Source organism: Anoplopoma fimbria, chromosome 23 (genome assembly GCF_027596085.1).
Source record: "Anoplopoma fimbria isolate UVic2021 breed Golden Eagle Sablefish chromosome 23, Afim_UVic_2022, whole genome shotgun sequence".
Lineage (NCBI taxonomy): Eukaryota > Metazoa > Chordata > Actinopteri > Perciformes > Anoplopomatidae > Anoplopoma > Anoplopoma fimbria.
Genome location: NC_072471.1, coordinates 9,258,640 through 9,284,739, shown reverse-complemented (window position 1 = coordinate 9,284,739; position 26,100 = coordinate 9,258,640). Strand labels below are relative to the sequence as shown.

At 39.7% G+C, this 26,100-nt stretch overlaps 1 protein-coding gene across 1 annotated transcript in view; it reads left to right on the top strand.

The window, feature by feature from the left end:
• The window catches only part of cacna1c (calcium channel, voltage-dependent, L type, alpha 1C subunit), a 173,552-nt gene that overhangs the window by 142,347 nt on the left and 5,105 nt on the right, over positions 1 to 26,100 (top strand). Inside the window, 21 exon segments of the mRNA XM_054624630.1 lie at positions 137 to 243; positions 3,144 to 3,231; positions 3,344 to 3,451; positions 3,544 to 3,596; positions 3,710 to 3,856; positions 4,088 to 4,289; positions 4,918 to 5,076; positions 5,172 to 5,282; positions 8,120 to 8,203; positions 14,330 to 14,515; positions 17,039 to 17,176; positions 18,647 to 18,712; positions 19,069 to 19,160; positions 20,654 to 20,816; positions 21,244 to 21,371; positions 21,465 to 21,561; positions 21,957 to 22,059; positions 22,779 to 22,880; positions 23,036 to 23,163; positions 23,474 to 23,608; positions 24,467 to 24,831. Of these exon segments, the coding sequence (XP_054480605.1) occupies positions 137 to 243; positions 3,144 to 3,231; positions 3,344 to 3,451; positions 3,544 to 3,596; positions 3,710 to 3,856; positions 4,088 to 4,289; positions 4,918 to 5,076; positions 5,172 to 5,282; positions 8,120 to 8,203; positions 14,330 to 14,515; positions 17,039 to 17,176; positions 18,647 to 18,712; positions 19,069 to 19,160; positions 20,654 to 20,816; positions 21,244 to 21,371; positions 21,465 to 21,561; positions 21,957 to 22,059; positions 22,779 to 22,880; positions 23,036 to 23,163; positions 23,474 to 23,608; positions 24,467 to 24,831 (2,762 nt within the window).

Genomic DNA, 26,100 nt, shown 5'->3' with positions numbered 1-26,100 from the left:
AAAAAGTTAAAACAATGACCAAATACTTGCAGATAATGTCATATCACTATGCATCATATATGCTCCCCATGTACACTGCTAACCTGTGATTCTATCCATTTTTGGTTGACAAAATTATGAACTTTGACCCCTACAGATGACAGCCTATGGGGCCTTCGTCCATAAAGGTTCATTCTGTAGAAACTATTTCAATATTTTGGATCTGGTGGTCGTCAGTGTGTCTCTCATCTCCTCTGGAATACAGTGAGTGCAATACAATGTTTCCTCATGCATGTTTTATACTGTTGTCCCATTTTAATCATTCGCTGCTTCAGCATTTTAATTCAAATTGTATGCACTGATATAAGCCGACATTATTTGGCAGCAATTCCAAGCGACTTCATCAGTGAAGCTTACAATATCCTCAAGCATACATTTGTGTTATTACATGTTAAAAGACTGGATTAGTTGAGCAAATAATGACTAGTGCAAGAAACACTAGTCCAGTCCAAGAACACATAAATCAAGTGGTAAAGTGGCAAAGTGAGGAAAACGATTTTGTTAATGTAAATTGCTTCACACTTCTCTCTATTCTCTAACAACTTTACACTTCATTACTCCCAATCCCCTTTTTCTCTTTGTGATGTTTATTGAATATGTTCAATGCTTCTTGTAGCAATTATCTCCTTGAAATGCTGTGATATTTCTGATGTTTAATATGCTATGCTACACTCTCTGTCTCTAATGCTTAATAGACTAGACTTCTCGACGTAAGTCCATATTAGTCCGCATTAATAACCCCCCTTAACAGACCTTCACCTTAACTGTGTAAAGCTGTCACTCTTTTGATTTGGTATTTCTATGGCTTTGGAGAGTTTTAGTCAAAGCCTCTTTCAGAGCAAGAAAAAGAAACCCAAAACTGTAATTTGTGATGTTATGAACAGGCGAAGGTTTAGCGGGATTATACTGTAGTGATAATAAATTGGTGACTTGCTATAATGAACACATTGTAGGCTTTTGCACCAGAAATGCCTCTATACAGGCGTCAGCATGATTGGTTTTGATGCAGTGATTGGTTTTTTTTCTGCGGGGAGTGGTTCCCCTGTGTCCTCTAATACTGTAGTCACCTGTCACATCGAGTGAATGTTAATATGTTTGTTGCTCTATTTTTTGACACATTTTTCGGGGCCAGCTCAAACTCAGTCCTCATGTTTCTGGATAAGCTGAACTCTCCTGGGCTATAGAAATGACACCTTGATGCTAAAACTCAGTGATTTTGCTTGTTAAAAGTAGTACGTGTGTGGGATTCTTCTTGAATACATAGCAGTCAAATTAATTGTGATGGTGATGCATTTAGTAGTGACAGATTTTTTTATACTCCAGTCTCAGTATTTACTGTACATTTACCTTAATACTGTTACTACCTAATATTAAAGGAGTATCTCTCTGGGGATATTCTTTAAATGTATATCTGTTGCACCTTGAAGTTATGTGTAGAAATAGCAAAACTCTGTAAAGAGGTTATTAACTGAATATGCAAATGATTAGTTGTAAAGCAATTAACAACATACAGTAAACTCCAGATGTTTCTGCTTGTGTAGTCTCATAATATTGTGTGTTGACAGCATAAAATAAGGCTAACATTAGTTCACGTAAAATATTTATGGCAGTGTGGCTGATTTAAAACTATTAACCAATTATTTATAGACTGTATTTTTCCTTTTTATGGAAACTTTTAAGAATCAAATTGCATGTAACAGCTTAATCGTTCCCCTCAACCCAGTCCACTGAAGTACAACTTTTTGTATTTTTCTACATTTAAAAAGTTAAATATTCAGTTGACATTTGTTTGGATTGTATCCCTTTAAGATATCTTCACAGCTGGTTTGACTGATATGTTGCTGATGAACTCCCACTCCATACGAACTACCTTTAACTGCCCTTAAACTTTACCTTCCTGTGTAAAATCTTGCACAACGGGTCTTTCCTTACTTTCTGTTTAAAAGTCGACACTGAGTAATGTCACTCCCTTTAAATCACTCCTTTAACCATCTAAAAAGTCACTCCCTGAATAGGATACATTGACATTTTGAATACACTTTTTTTTCCCCTCTACCTTTGTGACACCTTAGGAAAAAGTTTTTGTATTTGTTCTTCAGTTAACTGAATAACTGGCTTATTAGATTTACACACTGAAATTAAAGGTAAAAGATAATGGCATGCTAGAATTATATCACGTTTGACACCCGTTAACATCACAAAGTAATAACACACCTGGGAGGTCTAGTTCAGACTACCAAAGGACCAATGTTCAAGCTTTTTCCAAACATTAATTGTAACATTCAAAATGTCAAGGTATTCATTTGATTCTTTTGGTTAGTATGTTAAAACCTTTTCCTTTGAACCATGTCGTTTAAAAGGTCATAGGCTGTTTGACCTTTGGCTTTAACTGACACTCTCTTACAGAACAATAACTCTTCGTTTGCCTGTTTGTGTATTTGTGTTGGTCTACCTGTGTTGTACTTGTATGTGTTTGTCCATGAACCACATGTATTTGTGTGTGTTTTATTTCATGAACACTTTAAGAGTATTTTTTTTTGCTATTGTAGACAAATAATGCTAAAAAAAAAGGGAAACAAGGGAAAAAAGGGCTGTTTTCTTACGCATAATGAGTTTATGATTAATGTCTGCTTGTTACACGGTCCATAACCTGATTTTGATAGATAATCAGTACTCTTAACGTTGTCAGAGGAGGTGCAACAAGTACAGTATATGATAATTACTTTAGTAGGAAGCCAAACCAGACTGTAATCTAATTATTCGGATTTAGACACATGACTTTAGCCTAATAAACGTTGACTTCCTCAGATTAATGTCTACCAATCTCCTGTTAAAAATCTGTCTATATTATATAGCATGGTGGTGAGGGTAGTTGTTGTCAGATGTTATTTGGCTTCAGTTGTTCAGTTTACTTGTATCTTGATCATTTTAATTTCCTTAGCTTTTATGTGTTGTCTCGATCTCTACAGTTTTGTCAACTCATGCTTCAGTTTGTGTTTACAAACTGCTATCATTGTGTGTGAGTTGTCTTAACCTTGCATATATGTCTAAATAGTAAACTGTGTGTTTGACTGGTCAGTAGTTAAATTCCATGTTTGTTTCAGGTCCAGTGCAATTAATGTGGTGAAGATTCTGAGGGTTCTGCGAGTGCTCAGACCACTGAGAGCCATCAACAGAGCCAAAGGACTGAAGGTAAGAGCTCTTACCTGTCTAAAAACACACAACACATAATATACAGATATTCTCCTCTTAACAAAAAAACACACAACCTTATACTCACTATCATTTTTGTTGCTTTTTCCAGCATGTAGTGCAGTGCGTCTTTGTGGCCATCCGGACCATCGGCAACATTGTCATCGTCACCACGTTGCTCCAGTTCATGTTCGCCTGTATCGGAGTTCAGCTCTTTAAGGTAAGAGGAAAGGAGGGAAATATCATCAGGGATAATTGCATAATCATGTTCTTTTCAATACTGAGTTCTACATTTCTGTGTTTTTCCATCAGGGCAAGTTCTCCTTTTGTACTGACAGCTCTAAACAAACTCAGGCCGACTGCAGGTAAGAGATTCCTCTTCCAAGCAGCTTGTTGTACCCTGTCTTATAGCATAACTACTGGATAAAACGTGAATATATATATATATATATGTGTGTGTACTTACTTGTATTTACAGGGGTTTCTACATCATGTATAAGGATGGTGATGTGGGGAAGCCTGAAAGAGCCCATAGAGTGTGGGAGAACAGTGACTTTAACTTTGACGATGTCCTGCAAGGCATGATGGCTCTGTTTGCTGTGTCTACTTTTGAGGGCTGGCCAGGGTGCGTGTCTGCATACAAACACATTGTTTATTGATCTGGATACTGTATGTACACTGTGTACTTGTCTTTTCAGTTCTGCAGTCCTGGTGTATCCCACCCTATACTTTCTGCTAATTAAAGCTTTTTTTTCTGTATTAATTGAGGGTTAAGCACCTTTCCTCTCAACCCTCTTTCTGTCCTGTAATCTCCATTTTCCTTTCCGTCACTGAATCTGTCCCTGCCCTCCCTCAGGTTACTGTACCGGGCCATAGACTCTCACGCTGAGGATGTTGGCCCCGTCTACAACTACCGCGTGGTCATCTCCATCTTCTTCATCATCTACATCATCATCATCGCCTTCTTCATGATGAACATCTTCGTCGGTTTCGTCATCGTCACATTCCAGGAGCAAGGGGAGCAGGAATATAAGAACTGTGAGCTGGACAAGAATCAGGTAGTGTTTGTGTCTGCTTTATATCAACTATTACTGAAATTGTGCACAACGTTGTTTGTGTATAACTGTAGTTTTTATTATTTTGTTTAGCAGTAAGATAGACATGAAGTACAAGTTTTCAGGTTAAAGTAGCGGGAGAGTGACTGCTGTTCTCACTGAAGTGGGAAAGTCATTTTTGTCATTTAGGAGGCACAAGAGAGAGGGAATGGAGGCCAGGCAGTGGGGTTTAGGTATGGGAGAATCTGGAGAGGCTGAACAATGTTTTAGGGGCTGAACTAGTTGAGGAGTGCAGCCAGGAGGGAGCTGCAGCAGTTCAGACAGAAGACGAGAGTAAAGCTTAAATAAAGAAACGAAAGAAGTCCCTGCAGCTGGGTTTTCTGTGATGATACCGTCTCTGCAAGAACATGGAAATACACAGAGAGGTTGGGAAAGTAGCCTGGGCAGAACATTTTTTTTTTAACCTGCCAAAAGACATCTCTACAGCTTTTCCTCCATGGTGGTCTGAGTACAGAGTGAGACGGAGTGATGAGGAGTTGGGGGGGGGGGGGCTATCTAACCAGATACAATTTAAAGGCAAATGTTTGTTTGTGCATGCTCATACGTTTGTGTGTGTGTGTGTGTGTCACAGCGTCAGTGTGTGGAGTACGCTTTGAAGGCACGGCCGTTGCGTCGCTACATCCCCAAGAACCCTTACCAGTACAAGGTGTGGTATGTGGTTAACTCCACCTACTTTGAGTACCTGATGTTCACACTCATCCTTCTCAACACCATCTGTCTGGCCATGCAGGTGAGTCTCACACATACATACTCACAGAATGCAAGTACACACTTGTTGTATTGTCCACCTGTGGACAATAATGAGTTGTTTATGTGTCTTTGCAGCATCACGGACAGACCAAAAATTTCAATGATGCCATGAACATCCTCAACATGCTCTTCACTGGACTCTTCACTGTGGAGATGATCCTTAAACTGATCGCCTTCAAACCTAGGGTAGGTCCATTTCTCGAGCTGCAGAATAGAGTAACAGTCATGTGCAATACAGTAGACAGAGCAACATAGCAAATATTTGTTCAAAAAATGTTCAAATCTTCTCACTATTAATAATAACTTACAACAAATGAATGGAATAGAGTGCTCAAATACCGTATGTTTAAGGCATTGACTCACATTTATTGCAAATGACTGCTTCCTGATGTCGAGCTGCATATACCTAATCCCTATTTAATTTCCTCCAGATGATAATTACCATACTGTGGATTTGAAACATGATTAGTGGACGGCATCATGTGGTTTTTAATCTCACTGCTCCCTTGTTACCCTGCTGTTGTTGCTATGTAGCTGTCTGGGTTTATTGGTCCAATCTGAGGACTTCCTGGTGTATCAGTAGCTATTTAAACAGTAACAGATGGGAATGCCTCTCCCTATTACAGCAGGGTTAGTGGAAAAAACTTGCAACACAATCAATACCAAAAACATAGTTTAAAACTGCATTTTTACTCTATTGTTCCACAGTACAGGTTGTAAAAAGAGAAAAAGATGAGAAACATGTATTTACAGTTATTGATGACTTTTAACTCTACTTCAGCTCACTGACTTCTTTAATACACTGAGGTGAGCTGGAGAAAAATGAGGGTGAAATCAAACAGCCTGCTGATGGTCATTTTCTTTTCTTTCTTTTAGCTTTTCCTTCCGTACACTTGGCAACAGTGCCTGTGTCACTTTTACATATTATGCTAATTAGAATCAGTACATCAAATTCTAATTTGTCAGTGCTGTTAAAGAGAAAGAAAAATATATTTTCGTGCGTGAAGGAATTCATTTGACTTTTTATTTATTTTAAATATGGATTTAATTGCTGTAAGTTATTTGTTGCAATTAATGAATGGCATCCAGAAAAATATTGTTTTAAATGACAAATTAAAACTTACTTGTTTTGTTTTTCCAATTATCTATAAAAATCCAAATCATGTTCTACAAAATGTGTTCATGTATTAAGATGGATGAAAAATAGTTCTCTTGTAATAACTTTTGAAAATAATGATCTACTTGGACCATTTAGGCTTGGGAAATGACCTCATGCTGCACTGCATTATGTTTTGTGATGTTTTCTTCAAGTAAGGTTAAACTGATCAGATCAGATTTTTTTAAAAGCAGTTTTGCAGTTTTGAAAGTTATAAACCTTTAACAGATATACAAACTGAAACCTCTTTACTTTCTTTCATGAATTAAGTCTATATATTAAGTGAAAGTGCAGCATGTCAACATGTTCCCAAACCATTTGATCATTGCTAATTAAAACGTGCCACTTAATTTGTGTGTGGGAGAGATGCAACCTTAGGATGTTCCTTGTTTGCATTAGCTTGACTTGGGTAAACTCTTCCGGCACACACAGAGGACCAGTTCCCTAACACTTTTACTTCCAGGTATTACAGTCGTCAACACACAAGTGGAAGCAGCTCCAGTAGCATTTGCTATTTGGAAAAAAACATGTGCTAATGCCTTTTAACTTTTGTACAGGTTTCGCTGTCTCAGCCTTCTTACTCAGGTTTCTTTTTGCTGTGTTGTATAGTTCTGAATACTGAACACATTGTTGACTTTGCTCAACTTTTAAAACCGATACGTGTCAAAATGAGTCCCAGCAAACTGGATGTTAGATACTAATGCTCAGTTCTATTCATGTTAACCCTGGTTTGACATTAATATTCTTACACCCCTAAACACCTTAATTTAAACCTCTATAGAGTCCAGAAATAATTTGTAATATCTGCATAACCTTTTAAGATGATCCCTCCACTGCTGATGTCAGATGATGAAGCTTAATATCAATCAGTAAGATTAACCTTCACTCAGAATCTCTCTGTAGCTGTCACTTTACCCACAACAAATGAGTGATATTTGTTTGTGCATACCTAATGTTTTTTTGGGGGGAAGTTATACCGTTATTCTGTAGGTGAACCAAAGTATATAGTCAGTCTAAAATGTAGAAGCCTCAAATCTCATTATACAGACAGTGATCATTGTAATTCCCCTGCTCCAACTTCCAACCTTCTTTAGACATACAATAACTAAGATTTCTTCCAATCTTGTTGCACAACATTAGAATAAACATGATAACATCATAAGCCTTCCTAGCCCACAGTAATAGAAAAAATCTGAATGTTCTATGGGAAAATAAGCAGCCCTGAATCTGAATGAGATGTTATTTGCTTTACAGTATATGGAAATGTTTCTGAAAAGGCCATGTGCCAGGCCGGTTTTCCAAATTGCCCTTGTTAGATCTTGTCTGCCTCTCCGAATTCAACTATAATAAAGCTATGTCTCTAGACCAGAACATAACAAAACCCTTCAAAGATGCAGCTCATTTTACAGTACATAATATATATTGTTATTTTCCCATCCTAAATAATAATACTGTTTTGGCTTGAAGCTACTTCAATGTTTTTCATAAATACTCACCGCTAATGATGATGAATTGTTCTCAATAAATTAAACAAACAAAGTGGGCTTTCAATATAATCATTGCCGCAGCATTGCCAACTTAGATAACTGCCATCTAACGCGCCATAACAGAGCAGGATATTCAGCTGAACTTGATGAACAGATACTGCAAAGGAAACAAGTAGATTCTGTTCATTAGAATTAAAAACGGTCCTTTCGTGTGTCGGTTCATCAGCTGATCTCTGTTTTGTTTACTCAGTGTACTGTACAAACCTCATACCACCTTAATAGAGCTGCGAAGTGGCAGCAGATGTTGTTTTCCTTCTAACCTACCTTTCTTACCCTCCTCCTCCTCCTCCTCCTCCTCCTGCTCACCTCATCCTGTGTAGGGGTACTTTAGTGATCCCTGGAATGTGTTTGATTTCCTCATCGTAATTGGCAGCATAATAGACGTCATTCTCAGTGAGATCAACGTAAGTACGATGCCCACTCTCACTCTCTTTGCCGCTCCCTCTTTCTCTCTGTCTTGTGCCCTCTTGCTTCTTCTGAATCTTTCATTTCCTGCCACTCTCCTCTCCTCTGTGGCTACTCTGTGTCGTGTTGTCCTGTCTTTTCTCTTGGTCTCTCTTTCCTTTCTTTCTCTGCCTCTTTCTTTTCTCTTCCCCCTTTCTTCTCCTTCTCTCCCTCCATCTTTCCAACTCCAAGATGGCCGCTGCTACTCGCGGGACCCCTAACCACAAGGGTTCCTGAGCAAGAACAAGCATTCTTCCTGGGTATCTTTAAAAGTAGAGAGAACAGAGGCCGGGTTTAGCATTGAACGCAAAGGGTTTCCTGTCTTGCGTCCTCCTGCTTTATTCCTTACAGTATCTCAGATGTTGCCGGGTTCTTTATTTTTTGTCCACTTCATATCAAACTGTGACATGTCCTCAGGTTTTTAATTCCCTCACTAACTGAACTAACTCACTGACCAATCACAAACAGACTTACACATCTTTTTTTTTTTTTTAACTAGTGCAACAGGGGCGTTTTTTTCGTTGTGATTTTGTTGCAATCTGTTCTGTACTGTTGTTCTTGTTGTTGACATTTTCCTCTCATGGACAAGCATGACCGATCGCCGCTGCTCTTCCTGCTGTCCATCTGTTTTAGACTGCCCCTTCTTTTCTTTTTTTGCCGTTGAATTTTGTTGATTCTTTCCCTCTCTCCTCCTACTAAAAAAACTCCAATGCTCATGTATATAATGTTTTTTATCTTATTTTTCTCCTCTCTCCTTTACTTTCCGTTGTTTCCATTTTTTAAATGTCTTATGTTCTGTCCTTTTCTTCTGTTGTTTTTCTGTTCTTTTCACCCCTACGCAGCATTATTTTGTTGATGCATGGAACACATTTGATGCCTTGATAGTTGTGGGTAGCATTGTTGACATAGCGATCACTGAGGTTAACGTAAGTAGTCCAACTCCCTCCCTCCCTTCCTGCCTGCCTGCTCTGCCATTCCCACACACACAAACAGACAGAGTGCCGATACCCATCTTGCATGCTTTCAAATGATTAGGAAACTTCAGCTGCACCACATTTGAACTTCAGAGATGGCTGAATCAGTCTGGCAGAGAAAACCAGCCAGATGGAGTGCAATCAGAGCATTTAAACATGTGAAATACTGACCAGTTATGCTTGGAGAACTTAGATGTTGACATCTAAATACCTTTTGACATGGTCAGTTTCAATTACTAGTAATATGTTGGCTTTTGGGGAACATTTTCTTCACTCCATCATATTACTATTTTGTTAAAAATGTAATGTTAATGACAATGGATGCTGTAAACAACTTGTTTCACAACTTGTTTCACAACTTGTTTCACAACGATCTCCCTCTTCCAATTCCTGCGCTTTTATCTTCTGCCATGTAATAAGGCTGAAGTTATACTTTATTCCTTTAGTTCCAGTATTTCGTATAGATTTTCTAATATTTGAAACTGCTTCAGATAGGTATTCATGCCTCGGTCTGCTGAGCATCAAAAACTATTGCACTTGCCAATAGAACTTATGCATTGTCTTAACGCTTTTTGGTTTGGTCTCACATTATTTGATCTTTTATCATTGCCTAAGGGGATAGTGTCCATTCCCCTGGCATGATGGGCACTGTATAGCATGGCAGATGTAAAGGTGGCATATCCAGGCCTGATACTGTATATAATGTTTACAGAAAAGATCCACATTTCTGCAAAAGAAAGATATCCTGGAAGAAGTAATGAATACAGATTTGACCTTGGGGTTAATTCATAAATCACCAGGAAAACTTTAAATTCAAATGAGAAAAATACAAGTTGCAGTTTTGTTTTTTTTGTCCAACAATAGTAATGTGCAGACATGGGGAACAATTTGATCCATAAATGGATTTACTCAGGATCCGTGAAATTTATGTAAATGTATGTATGAATTCATTTATTATCGACGTGGAGGCCCTATGGTCAACAGTGGGGCTGAATAAGAATGAATATCCCAAACACAAGTCAAATGTTGAGTGTCTATTTACACTTCAGGGATAATTGGTGTTTTATTCATGTGATATTCAAAGTGCTCTTTGGCAGGAGAATAGGCTGAGAACCATGCAAACTGCAATGTGTGTCTGGACAGAACTCCTTTTAATTTAGCAATAGGAGAGGCCAAGTTTTGCAGTGTGTGCTGATTTGCTCGAGAAGAATATAATTTGATACTATGACCAGAGCAAAATGTCACATGAAAAAACATTATTTACACTTTGAAGGACATTTTTGTGGGAGAGTCTAGCACTTAGAATAGATTGAATAGAAAATTAAAAATTAAAAAAATCTACTCACTTCTAAATAAAGTACTTAAATGTTAAATGTAAGTTATTAGTTCTTAATGTAATTACTGTTCCAGTGCTTCACTGCAAAAATGTTACCGAAAAAGATTAATCCATTAAATAATTAGTTTGATATTTTGGTAAATACGCTGCATTCCCAAAGATAAGATGAGAAGATCAATACTTTGTCAATGCAAATAAGAGCATTTCCCACAATGTTCCTTTAAAAGGAAACTATTTTAATTCTCAGGTTAGATTGAGACACTGATGTATTTAAGCTCCAACCGTTTCTGATTATGTCACATTGATAATAGTTACATTTCTTCTACATGTGGATTCACATTAAGTGTAGGTTTGCCTAAAATGCTCTCACACCCTCAGCCTGCTGCTGGTTTGAGGACATAAGTTAGAAAAAAAGATATACGCCCTGCACACATGCTCACCGGTATTTTCCCCCGTGGTGGAATGCAGTGTGTTTCACCTCAGACAGCACTGGTCAGGCATACAAATAAGGTTAGAGTTTCCCAAGGGTGTATGAGCTTGGCTGTTGTTTCTGGGCCTTTAGAAAGGGAATCCATTTGTCCCCATGAGAGGCTGACAAAGCTGCTTAGAATCCACAGCAAGTTATTTCAAAAACTGTACTTGGACATTTTAATATTTAATTCAGTTAATCTGTCTAGTTATTACATGATTGTTATGTCAGGGCAGTGGGGAGGTGATAGAGGAGTGTATAAATATATCCATAGACACTCAACAAAAACGTTTCTGTTGGGATCAGCCCCCTTTATACTGAGGTTCAATGGGCCAGAGATATACATCTTTGTCATCTATACAAGTCACTGATGTTGCACTTAACGCTTTGGTTTGGAGTTTGCCTTTGATTTGGTTTTGATTGATTTTGTTGATTGGTTTGCGTTTCTTCCTGAATGGTTCCTTTTTTTCCTCTCTCACTTCTAACCTAAAGGCATGCCCCAAGTCTTTTTTTTTTTTTTTTTTTTCTCTGGTGGTTTTTATTGATTTGGGTGATGAGATGCCCAAGCTACCTTTTTCTATTTTATCTTTTTTAAGAAACCCTCCGCACTTCAATCCTGTGAGAACTCTAGTCTGGTTTTGATCTGGGACCCTGTCACTGAGACATTTTAGATTTTAGCCTGCTACTGCATTTCACCAGGCAATAAAGCACAGAGGGATGCTTTCTAACGTACTGAGCAATGCAATTAGAAACTTATAGTAGCAGCTTGCCAAAAGCTACCTCTCTGTCATTGCATTCCTAAGTACACAGCGAAGTGCAGTAACAGTCCAGCTTTTAAAATGTTATCACTTTGCCTCAAGTAAATGTAAAATGGCTAAAATCTCTCTTTTGAGTGCACCCACTTTGCTGCTTGGTTGGGTGCTTGTTGGCTTAGATTAGCTGCACTTTTTGAGGTCATCGAATCAGAGTTCTTAATCCCTGGGTCTCTAATTCTCCTCAGCAACCTGCGGGTGCTTCTTAAATCCTAAATGGTTTCTTTTTGCTTTTTGGTTTTTAGTAGAAGTAGCGTGAACAGATTTGTAGTGGTTTGCTCCGAGCGGTGTCTTGCAGATGATGCCAGTATGGACTGTATCTATTTCGTTCTCCGTTCGGAATGCCTCCTCTTCTCTTCTCCATCTCTCTCCTTCTCTTTCTGAGCTTTTTCAGTTCACTTAACTCTTTTTTTATGGATGTTTATCTCTTTCTTTCTCTGTCTTCTTTCTCGTTGGTTTGCGGTGCTGCTTGCTCACCTGAAATGCAAGCTGGGTAACACGGGTCTCTCATACTTTTCCTATATCCTAAGGGGTCACCCAATTATCTCATTCATATATATATATATATATATATAAGTTAGTGTTGTTTTTCTCATAAGAAAATGAAAATGCATTTTAATGTTTCAGTATTACAACTCAAAATGTATGGTTCGAACCTAAACCTCATTTCGAGGGTAATAATGTTCTCAAGAGACCCATTTTACCTTTTGAACTGACTGAACTGATGAAATTGTTGCTTGAAAACACAACACGCAATGTGAGAAAAAGGCTCAAGGTAACTCCGATGAGCTGCAACTACAGATACTCACATATGCACTGTAGTTTAGCCTGAAAGGACTACTGTATATTTAGTTACAAATTTACTGTTTTGTTTATTTACATTTAAAACCCATGCCCAGATCCTTCAAGTCCACAGTAGACTTTTTAATTTGCTTTGTGTCACATCATAAAGAGATATATGATAACAAGAAATTATTTGAGTTTAATCTTAAATTAGTCACAGCTTTGTTTTCACTTGAAAATTGAGGCAAATTCAGATTTGAGTTATTCTTAAATTGGCCCATCTGGCCCTTTGTGTCATACACATACACACAGACAAACAAACACATTCTCCCATAACTATTATTTTTAACTTAGTCTGCACTTAGTTTGAATCAGTGCTATCATCCCTCCCTTTCTCCATCCTTCCTTCCTTCCTTCCTCCCAATCTTTCCAACTCATCCTTGACTTCCCTTTAGCCATCGCTCTTCCCTCCCTTCCTTCCTAGTTGTCCATCTTCCCAACTTTCCTTCCTTTCACACCATAATGCCTCAGCTCTTCTCCTTAGACATGTACACACACACACACACACACACACACACACACACACACACACACACACACACACACACACACACACACACAAACACATCAACCATTTATCCCTTCCTAAGGAGTATGTGCTTGTAATACAAGTTTATAAGCATCTTGACAAAATATAGGGACCTGTTCCTCAGTGTACATCATTAATGTATGTAATCATAAAGTTGTGTGTATGGCTCTGTTAAAAATCATTTAAATGCTTCATTATGTGGTAGGGTATTTTAACAGGACCAACATCAAAGAGTGAACAGCTCCCGAGTCATAGATTAAACTAGAAATTAATCTATCACTCCAAGTGGTGTATAATGCTGTAATACCAGAGATGACCAGTGGGTGTCTCCTTACAGTATGTTATCTTTGTGCTTCTCAATGTTAGTTAAATACTTGTTGGCTCCTATTTCCAAAAGCATCTAAAATCACCTTTGACTGACTGAGATGATCTTAACTTCCTGCCTTTTTTATTGTGTTATTCGGATGCATCTTTGACCTAAAAGTAGGTTCAAGTTCTTATTTAACTTGGATCTTGGCTACTCTCAGGTCAGAGAGATGCTTGAATAACACATATTCAAAGGGAGGCATTGTCCTTTAATGCCATGATGCATTTGGTAAACGTAGCCTGAGTCAAGCTTAAGCTTTAACCAGTGTTACTGTACTTTAGCTTCAGCTGGCAGAAAGAAAAACAGATAGCTACAGAGGCGCCCCTACATTGACCATCATACACACAAACCTCACATACACCATCAGCTCTTTCCGCCTTTGTGGCTGCCCCAGACCATCATGCATTATTTTGGCCCTCAAGGCGTTGGACAGCAATTTCCCAATAGTTTAAAAGTCGTACATGCTTTAATCTTATAGTACTTTGATTCAGCCTGGCAGAATTCTCCCTCCTGGCCCAGATTACTTTTCTTTTTTACCTTTCCACCATGTGAGGGTTGATCAGAGACTTGACCATCAGTAGCCCAGCAGTTATTGTGAAATTTGAACCACTTTTCAAATAAAAGCACTTAAAGACACACATACTGCACATGCACACACACACACACAGACACACACACACACACACACACACACACACACACACACACACACCAAGGCGCTTCTCTGGTGCTGATCTTTGTTGCCTTTCCTTAAAGCCAGCTGACTCCTCCTCGTCCTCGTCCTCCTCCTCTTCGCCCTCCTCCTCCTCCTCTTCCTCCTCTCACCCCCCTGTGGTAAGGCCAATGGTACGCTCCGACGGTAACCTCGTCCGCCTCCCCACCTCCTCCACCATCCCTCCATCCCTCCATCCTTCCATCCCTCCTTCTGCTACGCCAACCATGGTATGATCCAAGACATTCGTCCTGTCTTCTCTCCTCTGTCCCCCCCCCCCGCTGTCATCTCCTGCAGCATGTCCAGAGTCGTATTTATGTAGATGTTCTACTTGTACATGTTTCTATACATAAATATATGTGTGTATGGTAAAGGACTCTGTATTGTGCAGGCCTAGTATAACTGGAATCTTATGACTTTCATTGAGTGACTATTGTCGTTGCCATGGTGCCCGCTGCCTCCACCTCCCCCATGGCTTGCAACTTGCTCCCCCTTCCCTTATGGGTGTGGTATCTTTAGTGCTTCGTCATGAGTGCAAGCCATCATGGTCACGCTACCACGCTGTCCTTTCTTCCTTTCACTTTTCTCCACTGGCCTGCTCTCTATCTTACCTATCTGTGAATCCGTCCATTTGTTTTGATGTCTCTGAATAATTCAAACTATTCTTCATATTCAGACTCTCTCCCTCTCTCTCTCTCTCTCTCTCTCTCTCTCTCTCTCTCTCTATCGCCCTGTTACACTTACTGTCACTGTACCTCTCTCGCTCACTGCCCATCTCTCTTAATGGTGCAATGGTCCCTATTGTGGTCCAGTTGTGGTATTACATGCAGTACAGAATTTTGACTTAAACTCCTCAGAAGGATTTGTCATTTTCTGCACATCTGTCGGTGGAGTTAGGGACAACTCATGTCTTGGGTTACTTGTCAACACAACTGCATCACTAGAACTCTAGCTTAAAAAGAACCCAAAATGCTCCCTGTTATCCCAAAGAAATCTTTGATTTCTATAGAACATTTTTTAAAACAAGACTCAACTCTTGAAAAGTAACATATGACATCTGTTATCCCAAACTTGCAGTAAGATGTGTGGAGAATGACTAGTTCTTCTTAGGATCACACTGTTTTTTTCTCTTTGGGATTAGCATAAAGAATTGATGGCCTCTTGGAAAAACACAAATGGCATGAAACAGATTTAGAGGTCAGGGAGGATGATCGTGTGTTTATTTATCACAGTGAAGGAAGATGTAGTATGTAACTGCATTGTTATGGTAGAAGTGCTGCATTTCTATGTGATCAAGTTTATTTTATATGTACTGCTGGATTTGTGTGTTAGGTGAGGATTGAGTACTGCTGTTGGTTGCTTATGATTTGGTATTTGTATGAACTGTTATCTTTGGCTTCACCCGATCCATCTGATGTTGCAGTATAATTTGAATACTATAGTGGGTCCTTAGATGATGTATTAACTGCATCATGCTTTACACAAATCCTGATGTTGCTTTTATTTTGCCTCAGTTTTTGTCCTTGAGAATGAGCAGCAGCAGCATGAATAAATAAATCCGTATTAGAATAGCACTCAGTGAGATGGCTGAATATTTCATCATGGAGTTTTTTCCTGTGGATGAGTTTGGGAAAGTAGACAGTCAGAAAGCAACAGTGCCTTGTACTTCAGAGCTTTACTAGGAAATATCTTGAATAAACTGCAACATTTCAAAATAAACCGAAATAATAGATAATTATAATAAAAATAAAATTATTGCAGGGGTGAAAGAAGATGATAGTAAAGATGATGAGGTTAACTAAGCATGAAATGCAGTGGCTGCATTGGGTAGTAATATCTTTATCCTCCTGAAAGTCATCTTCAGACTGTTTCTCCTGGTGGCCAGTTGCTCCAGACAAACAATGAATCTGCCTGTGGGATTTATGGAGACAGGACTTTGCCTGCAGGCTAAGATTATTGTACTGTATCTGTTGTAAATTGTTATCAGTGATTGATGAAATAGCTTGACTTTATCGATGGAAATCTCTCCGGCCTGATCTCAGCTATTAGACCTTTAGTCTGTTACAGTGCTGGGTAAACAAATCTTACAGCTTACTAAGATGATTTACGTCAGCGGCTCAAAAAGTATTTTAATGCTTGTTTGTCAAATGTCAAGGATAGGTTGAATCAACCAGTAATAGGTATAGATACAACACGCAAAGGGTGTGTTCTTCACTTTAATTATGACAGTTCTGAGGTGAGGTGGAAGTAACAGCGGAATGCCAGAACCAGTAATATCAGTAAAAACTGCAAAATGACGAATGTATCTATAACATAAAGCGAGGTTTAAGCAGGTGTATTTAGGAAGCTGATAGATGGTTTGTGAATCTCTTTGTTGCCATTTGATTTTTCCATGAAGCCAGAAAATTGAGCATGATTGCCCGATTCTCTCCCAGATCTCTTTTGTCAGTTGATTTTGATGGGATTTTGTAGGACGCAGATTTCCATTTATTAACTAAGTGTGTATGTGTGTTTGTGTGTGTGCTTGCGTGTGTGTTATACATATTTACATCCACGTATACATGTGGGTGGGAATATGCATATGAATGTTACTTGTATGTCTGCATTTCTGCATACGTCTGTGTGTGTATGTCTGTATGTTCATCTTTACCTGTGTGTATGTGTGTGCGTGTGTTTCCCTCCCTTACCTATCTGCATGTGTTCCCATGCGTCCTGTGTTTTTTCTATAAAAAAACACCGAACCCCACCAAAAGGGACTGCAGAACTCTGAAGAGAACGCCAGGATCTCCATCACCTTCTTCCGGCTGTTCCGCGTGATGAGGCTGGTGAAGCTGCTGTCTCGCGGGGAAGGGATTCGGACCCTGCTGTGGACCTTCATCAAATCCTTCCAAGTGAGGGGAGAACCGGACACAACATGCTAGAGCAGGGGGTTGGGTTTACACAGGACTGAATGGTGCAGCAAAAGTGGAGCTTTAACCCTTATGTGAACCAGATTGGAGCCCTTTTTGAGGCTATAGTACTATTTTTAACTGCGTCTCCCTTTTCACCGCAGAGAGTTTATAACAGATTTTGTAATCCAGACTTGGCATAGTGTGTCAACAAGGTGATTATCTAATTTAATGTTATTAATACTGTGCAAATCATCTTGTAAAATCAGATCTGAGTCACATGGGGCTTAAAATATCCGTGTTCTTGTGTAAATCCAGCCTGGTGGAGTCTCACAAGCCGCCTCTCCTTTCCTTGCCTCCTCCCTCCTTATCTCCACCTCCTATATTTTGCAAGAAATCACAAGGGTGGGGACGTCCGACAGTTTAGTCTAGATGGGAAAGGAGGATAATAAAGAGGGATGGTGTGAGGTAATGGAGAGGAGGTTTAGGAGTCTTTTAGCAGAGGCAGGGAGGGATGTAGGAAACATGAAGCTGGGGAAAAAGCCAGGAACTTAAGAACCTTAACCAGCAATCTATTTTCTTCGCTTTCCTACTCATCTCTTCTTCCTCCACTTCTTCTTCTACTCCCTTTTCCCTCCAACACCCTACTACTAACCCCTGAAAGCTCACCATTACCTGTAGGCGGGTCAAGCGGTAGATAAGTTTAATGAAGCACTCCACCAAAAAATGAAATCATTTGATAGAGAGTTATGGGGAAAAGAAAATATTCTGTTCTCTCTCTTGTGTCAATTGAGACGGGCAACTTCATATTCATTGAAATTCGAAACATTGGTGATACAGCAAAAGACAGACTTGTGGTGTGATTTAAAACCAGAAGTGCTCATGAATATAGAATTGTACTTAACACAATTAAGCTTACTGTAAACATAACCTTATTTAATTATTTAATCAGTGGGTTACATATTGACACATAATCAGACTTTTACTTTATAATTTATTCGTCATGATTTGGCCCTGCCCTCCCTGTCACAGGGCTAATGTTAGCCAGGAGCTCAGTTCCTCCACACAGTCTCCCAGGTGTGTGAATATAGAAGACGTACCTGTTCCGGTCATGTTTGGCTCATGTACGATGCGTTGGGACTGGTCTCCTGGCTAAACTCAAAGAGCAGTTTATAACTTACTGATGTTTTTCACTTCGAAGTCAGATGATTTGTACTGGATTGTTTTTGGTGCTGTGCCACACAGGGCTGTAGATCAGTTCACTTCCACTTCATAGAGTACTATTTTTCATATTGCAACTGCTTAGTTGAAAAATAAAGAAATACATGTGAAATGTATCAACCGTTTTTACAAGAATTTCCTAAATCAATTGTAGATTGATTGGATTAATTGAACGGAAGTGAATGGACCACAGCCTTGGTGCAGGATGATACTGTAAACAACTTGTTACTAAAGTGTCTCTCCTCTATCTAGGCTCTGCCCTACGTAGCTCTGCTTATAGTGATGCTATTCTTCATATACGCTGTCATCGGCATGCAGGTAAGCTGTTTACTTGTCACCTTGTTTCCCTCCCTCTGTTGTGTTTTCTTCTCTCTCCTCCAGCTGGCCTCCACCCTGTGTCTGTCCTCCTGGAGTCTTGTCATCCAGAGTTCCTGTTCGGTCACGTCGTCCCTCTCTCCTCCACTTCTCTTCCTCCTCTAGCTGTTGTTAGTCTATGTCTCCCCCCTTTCTTCTCGTCTGTCCTTTTGTCTCTCCTGTTGATCTGTTTGTACCAATATTTGATGAGAGGGACAGCGGCCTCTAATTGTGATTGTCCCAGAGAGCAATCACTTCCGCCTGTCAATGCTGACCTCATATCCTGTGTGCTGTGACTACTTCCTTCCACTCCTGTGTAGATGTTTGGTAAGATAGCGCTGCGCGACCACACGCAGATCAACAGGAACAACAATTTCCAGACGTTCCCTCAGGCAGTGCTGCTGCTCTTCAGGTGAGGAAGATGACTACGCTCCTCATCTTTTGTCCTTTTCCCCCTTCTTTTTCGACCCTCATCTTCCTCACACTTGTTCATTGTTTCAAAGTCAATACCATCTTTTCTTTTCGACATTATCCTTCTGCTCTTCTTCTCCCTTTATCATTACTCCCTGTAATGTTACATCGACATCAATAACTTTTCTTTTTCTTTTTTGATCTCCTATATTTTCTCTCTTATGATTTACTCTGAAAAGCATTTTATATTTTTCATTAGAAGCTACCACTGACATTTTATGACAGCAGCTGGTTAGTTAAATGCCAGGATGCCAGGATATCTGCAAATGTCAAGCTGTAAATTCAGCCGACTCTGTGACTTGAACATGCACAAGAGCCAATGTGGGATAATGTTTTGTCAGTTTGTACAATGAGAAGATTTTACTGCTACCGAGCCAAGAGTTAAAACATTCCAGTTGAATATATGTAGCAGTGATCACTATAATCACTAAAGAGCTGGCATAGACTCACCAGTTACTTAGCAGCTTTAACAGCATCTTAAATCTTATATTTACACCTGTGTGCTCAGTAATCAGCTGATAGTTGTTGTAAACTTGTCTGATTTATCGCAAATATTTCTGGTCCACTGAAGACGACACTGACAATACATGTAAGCTGCCTGGATCCAGTCTCAGTAACCTCTCTGTCCTCTGTGCTTGTGATGAGGGTAAGATTCCATGTAGGGGTCAAAAAGACACAGGAACTGAAGGGATAGATCAGATATGATAAACTATTGTATGGCTTGGCATACAAAGCATCTATTATATTCGTTCATATTCTATGTACTGACCCCTTCATGAAATGAATCATAGCAATAGGCCTTCATTCAGAGAAGGCAGGATGCTTGGATACGTCATACTGCTATAGTACTTTATTAATAAAAGCAAAACCAACCTAAAATGATCACCTGAGAAAACAAGCAATGCAGAGTTAGAAAGCGCAATAGTTCTGAAGTATTCAGAATGGAAACCAGTTGTAGTTTGGACAAAATGAAATAATGCCTTTGCTGTTGCTCTGTAAATGCAGATACAATGATGATCTGATTGTTTATTGATCTTTATGGTGAATCTAACACTTGTGCATATGTGTTTGTGTTTATGTGTCTGCCTCTCTCTCTGTGTTTGTATCTGTGTGTGTGTGTGTGTGTGTGTGTGTGTGTGTGTGTGTGTGTGTGTGTGTGTGTGTGTGTGTGTGTGTGTGTGTGTGTGTGTGTGTGTGTTTCTATATGCTTGTATGCCCGTTATGCATACACGCACACATCCATGCGTCTGTATGTGTGCGTTGATGTATAAATGTACATGTGACTCCATGCTGGTGCATGGTTGCACACATGCACATATCTATGCATGTATGTGTACTTCTAATGTATTTGTTTCGTATCTTTGCATGCATATCTGCGTCAACGTGTGTGCAAATTTGTGTGTGTGTGTGGATGCATGCATGTCTATCTATCAGATGTGCAACAGGTGAGGCATGGCAGGAGATCATGCTGGCGTGCACGCCCAATCGGCCGTGTGAGAAAGGATCAACCAATGAGAGCAACTTGGCTCACGAGGACTGTGGCAGCCAGTTTGCCATCATTTACTTTGTCAGCTTCTACATGCTCTGTGCCTTTCTGGTGAGTGCAGTGAGAAAGGGAAGGATTTTGATTTTCAATGTTCCACTTGTTTAAACAGACAGGATTTTGACAAAGTATGTGTACTGGAATCAATCACAGTTAAGGAAGGTGGAAAAACAGACACTTCCAGAAAATGATGAAGTCTTATGAAATAGTTAATTGATCTTGCTACTGTCTGTAAATACAAAGTAACAGCAAACAGGTGGTTATCTTGAAAATTGAATGATGTAGTTTTATTTGGAATTCCCACAATGTTGAATCATTCCTCTAGAAGATGATTTTTAAAAGTTACATTTTAAGTACAATTTGACGTTATATATAGATTTAAGAGTGATTCGCTGCATGCTGTAATGCGGTTATAATTTCCAACAGGTAATGGCCTATATTTCCTTCATGTAGTATCTGACTGATTCCTGACTATCCCCAGATCATCAACCTGTTTGTGGCCGTCATCATGGACAACTTTGACTACCTGACACGTGATTGGTCAATCCTGGGGCCGCATCATCTTGACGAATTCAAGAGGATCTGGGCTGAATATGACCCAGAGGCTAAGTAAGTTTACAGAGAATTAGCAAATATCCAACAAATAATTCATCATTTGTATGCTAAAGAGTTACTATCATGTGATGTATGCCCTGTTTCCAGAGGGAGAATAAAGCACCTGGATGTGGTGACTCTGCTGCGGAGAATCCAGCCTCCACTCGGCTTTGGAAAGCTCTGTCCACACAGAGTAGCCTGCAAGGTAAACATACTTGTAACACTGTACAAAGCATGTGATCAGGTTTTCAAAATCAAGTATTCATAAATCATTCTGCTACTATTTTTGGGTGGATTTAAAACCACTCTACTTGCCAGGTGGGAGAAATATTAATAAAACTGTGGCAGCTCATAACACCTTCCACAGTGACTCAAATGGCACATTGACAACAGATCGTACAGAGAAAATATTTTAGATATTTAGACATTCACGTCTCTCTAGAGGAAAATGATTAGTGACCATAGTGTCAAACCACTGTCTGCTCATGTTCAACAAACTGTCAGCTGCCAATTGATGCTGGCAGTTCACACAGGAAATGTACCCATTTATATTTAAAACTTCATAAAGCTTGATCAAACAATATATTCCATCTCATGCAGCGTCTGGTCTCGATGAACATGCCTCTGAACAGCGACGGAACAGTGATGTTCAACGCCACGCTGTTTGCCCTGGTCAGAACCGCACTCAGGATCAAGACAGATGGTAAGAGACACACACGTGAAGAAACGCTCTAATGCACTTGTAGAGGCAAAAAAAATACACACATACACAATGGCAGGCACATTGGCTTATATGAATATGTAGCGCATAGGATGGGAATTCAATGTATTACCATCTTGCCCAGTCCCATTGTTTTACATAGTTACATCAACCTGGAAGCTGCCCAGTACAACCTCAGTCTGATCTATTGGCAAATTGGCAGCTATAAAGGAGCAGTTGGGGTCAATAGCCTTGCTCAGTGGTGGTAATGAGGAAGGCACAAGTGCTGCTTTTTCCACAAAGAAATCAAAACAACACTTCTGGCACATACAAATCCTTAGACTCCAATGTTAAATGCACGATATACTGTCCCATAGATACAAATACAGTCCAGTGTTGAGGCTTTATTGTTGAGAGAATATTATAGATCCAAGACAAAACTGACAGAAGGGCGGGACTCAGAGAAAAAAGTTGCTATTGCATATCCGTCTGCTTCTTCAGAACCACAGACAGCGGAATGGATTCATCTATACACAGCACAGTTAAACTACTGATATTTATGGTAGATGCCATATAGTCTAACTCTGCTGCTAGGAGATGTAGAGGTAGGGGCTGGCAGGTTAACAAGGGGCATGCATTCTGGTCATTTTGTGAACAAGGAGATAGCATCCCCTTTTAAATCTCCTTCTGATGGTATTTATACTGTTCGTGTGTGTGAGCAGGAAACCTGGAGCAGGCCAATGAGGAACTGAGGTCAATAGTGAAGAAGATCTGGAAAAGAACCAGCATGAAGCTCTTGGATCAAGTAGTGCCCCCTGCTGGAGGTATATATACCCTGCAATGCAGTTTCATACTTCAATTTTCTTGTATTACTTTGACCAAAATCATGGCAGAGTCACTTGAAACTGCATTCCTAACAAATACTGTGAGGCATTATTTTGCGAGTTAATCATAAATGTAATATCATTATTTCTTACAGATGATGAGGTTACAGTCGGGAAGTTCTACGCTACCTTCCTCATCCAGGAATATTTTCGCAAGTTTAAGAAGAGGAAAGAACAAGGGCTGGTGGCCAAGGTGGCTCCAAAAACTGCCCTTTCTCTGCAGGTACACAAACATAAGAGGGTTTTTTTTTTACCGTTGAATATAAATCTGTATATATTCGTTGCATTGTCGGGAAATTCAGAAGACAGCAGTACATTTTTCAAATTATGACTTTGATGGATCCCAAAAAGATATATACGTGAGGGGCAATAAAGAGTACAGCTTATAGGAGGCTTCTTGTTATGAATTAATCTTTTTTGTGTGAGAACATATGCCTTATTTCAGAGTTTTGACATTAAATAGATAAACATGTAGGTCACTTTGATATTCCATGAAAGTGAAACACTTGTGTGTGTGTTTGATCCGGGTGTAGGCGGGCCTGCGGACATTGCATGACATCGGTCCAGAGATTAGGAGGGCCATTTCTGGAGACCTGACGGTGGAGGAGGAGCTGGATAAAGGCCTGAAGGAGCCTGTGTCGGCTGCATCCGAGGATGATATCTTCAGGGTAAAGGTTGGATACACACACCCTCACTCACTCTCCAGAGAGAGAGAGCGAGAAAGAGAGAGCGAGAGAGATGGTCCGCGTCCAGCTTGAAGCCATATTATTGCTCCATGCACATACACAGACATGCTTGCATGTGCTCAGAGGTTCAAAAAGACATCATTTTCCACCACATAGCTTGGCTACCAATCACTGCAGATACTGAACTAAATCCTAATCATTGATAGTATGTATTTTAGAAAAACAAAAAACAACAGTTGAGCACTGTAACTGTAAGCCTCTGACAGAAACTACATACACACACAAACACCTCTTCGCTCAAGGGTGAGTTATGCTGAGTTATCAGCCTCCACTGTCAATGTCATTGTCACATTCATCTCTTTGTTTTGTTTACTGCTGTATTTTGTTACTTTTACGTACAATACGTGACACAGAAGGACAGAAATTAGTAGTTTTAAATATTTTTATAGCAACTTTATTTAACTTAATTAGAAACGGAATCACACCACTACTTTGACAGCTAGCTGTTATGAAACATTATGGAGGTTTTAGAGCAAGATCCATAATCATTTTTGCTCCCATGTAAAATTTGTTTAAGTTGAGGATGCAACCTCCCCTTGGTTTTTGACACAAGGCCTTTGCTTTGCATTTCCATCTTGGCTGGGTAAAGCTTTGTTGCTGCTAGCAGTGAATGTGACAGTAGTACTTATATCTGAGTGTTTGACTGTAGTAAGAATTAAGGTAATTTGGCTTAAACTTTATTTGAATTATCTGTCTTTTTCCACAGTTCTCACCTTTGTTCTCTTTCCTTTACTCTCTCTGTCTCCCTTCTCTCTCACCCTCTCTCCTCTCACCCCACAGCGTACGGGTGGGTTGTTCAGCAACCACGTCAACTACTACAACCAGAGCGATGGCCGCGCTTCCTTTCCACAGTCCTTCACTACCCAGCGTCCCTTGCACATCAGCCAGAAGGGCTCCCCTTGCGAAGGCGAGAGTCCGTCCCACGAGAAGCTCATGGACTCGACCACTTTCACCCCTTCGTCGTACTCCTCATCAGGCTCCAATGCCAACATCAACAATGCCAACAACACCGGCATGGTCGGTGTGGCGACCCAGGGCATCAGTCGATTCCCAAGCCCGTCCATAAGCACTGTGGACGGGCACACAGGACAGCCGCTCACCCCCATCCTGCTGCCAAGGTCCGCGTGGTGCTTTCCTCCAAAGAGGTGAGTGCAGGCTGAACGGCAAGTTCACATCTTTAATTGAATTTGTGATTTAGGGTCTTTGTTTCTTTTCTTATTTTTTGTGGTCTTCAACTGAGGCAAGAATTATTAGTCCATCACTTTTCATTTCCTGACCTGATCATCAGTTATTTAGCTAGCCTGTAAACATAATAACCAGCATGACATGTCAAAATAGTTCCTCTATTTCCTTCACTTTCTTTTTTTCCTTCCTCCTCTCTTTCCCTGTCTTTTGTCTTTGGTGGCAAGCAGGACGTGTTTTTATGACACCCTCATGCGGTATGTTGCCAGGGGACAGAGAGAGAAAGTGTGTGTGTATGTGTGTGTGTTGTGTTAGTCCCCTGACTGCGTGCAAAAAGGTTTCATAGTGCTACATAAAATGGCATCGCTGTCAGAGTGCTATGGTGAGATTTGCTATGCACATAATGCTTTAGTTGCTATAGCAAAAACCAGGCTCTATGCTGCTACTATAGAAACTGCAACCAAAGCCGTGGATAGACTGTTTGGTGCAACACGGCCAAACGTTTCCTATCAAAGGCTCTTATTGCTTCTGTTCTCTGCTGTTGTACGGCAGGTCTGGGTTAGACACAACGTATGCTCTTTGTCTTATATTCTGCTCTTTGCTCTATGAACTTTGCTCTGGATAGTCATTGTCCCCAGAGGGTGATTCCTAATGATTTTGGTGATCCCTCACATTTTATTAAGCACCAAAATTGACGTCTCTTCCCTCAGGACAAACATTGTGCTTATAGCTATACTTAGCTTTACAGTTTTTGCACTTGCTAAAACACAAATTCTGAAACTTTAAAAACCAACACAAAAAGCATTATACACAAAATACAAATATCTTTCATCTCTTGCAAAAGCAAACAGTTATTCAAAACTATATAAACTCTTCTATAAATAGTATTTTTGCATCACAACTGTACACATAAACACCAAATAAAAAGCTCTTTCCACATGCAAACTTCATTCTGATGTGCTATGTATAAAACACTATTATCTAGAGTCTTTGGCATTTTTCATTTGTAGCATGCTGTAAATATAAACTATAAACACAAATGCATTTGGGAACAACAAAATGTGTTTATTCTCTATCCTCATATACTTGTAACAGTATCAGACACAATACTTTAACTGTAGATGACATGAACATAGTTACTGTATTGTACTGTGAACAACATACAACATAGTTTATTGCAATTATAGTCCTCTAACTCTCTTACACCAAGAAGGAAACCTGAAGCCTATTTA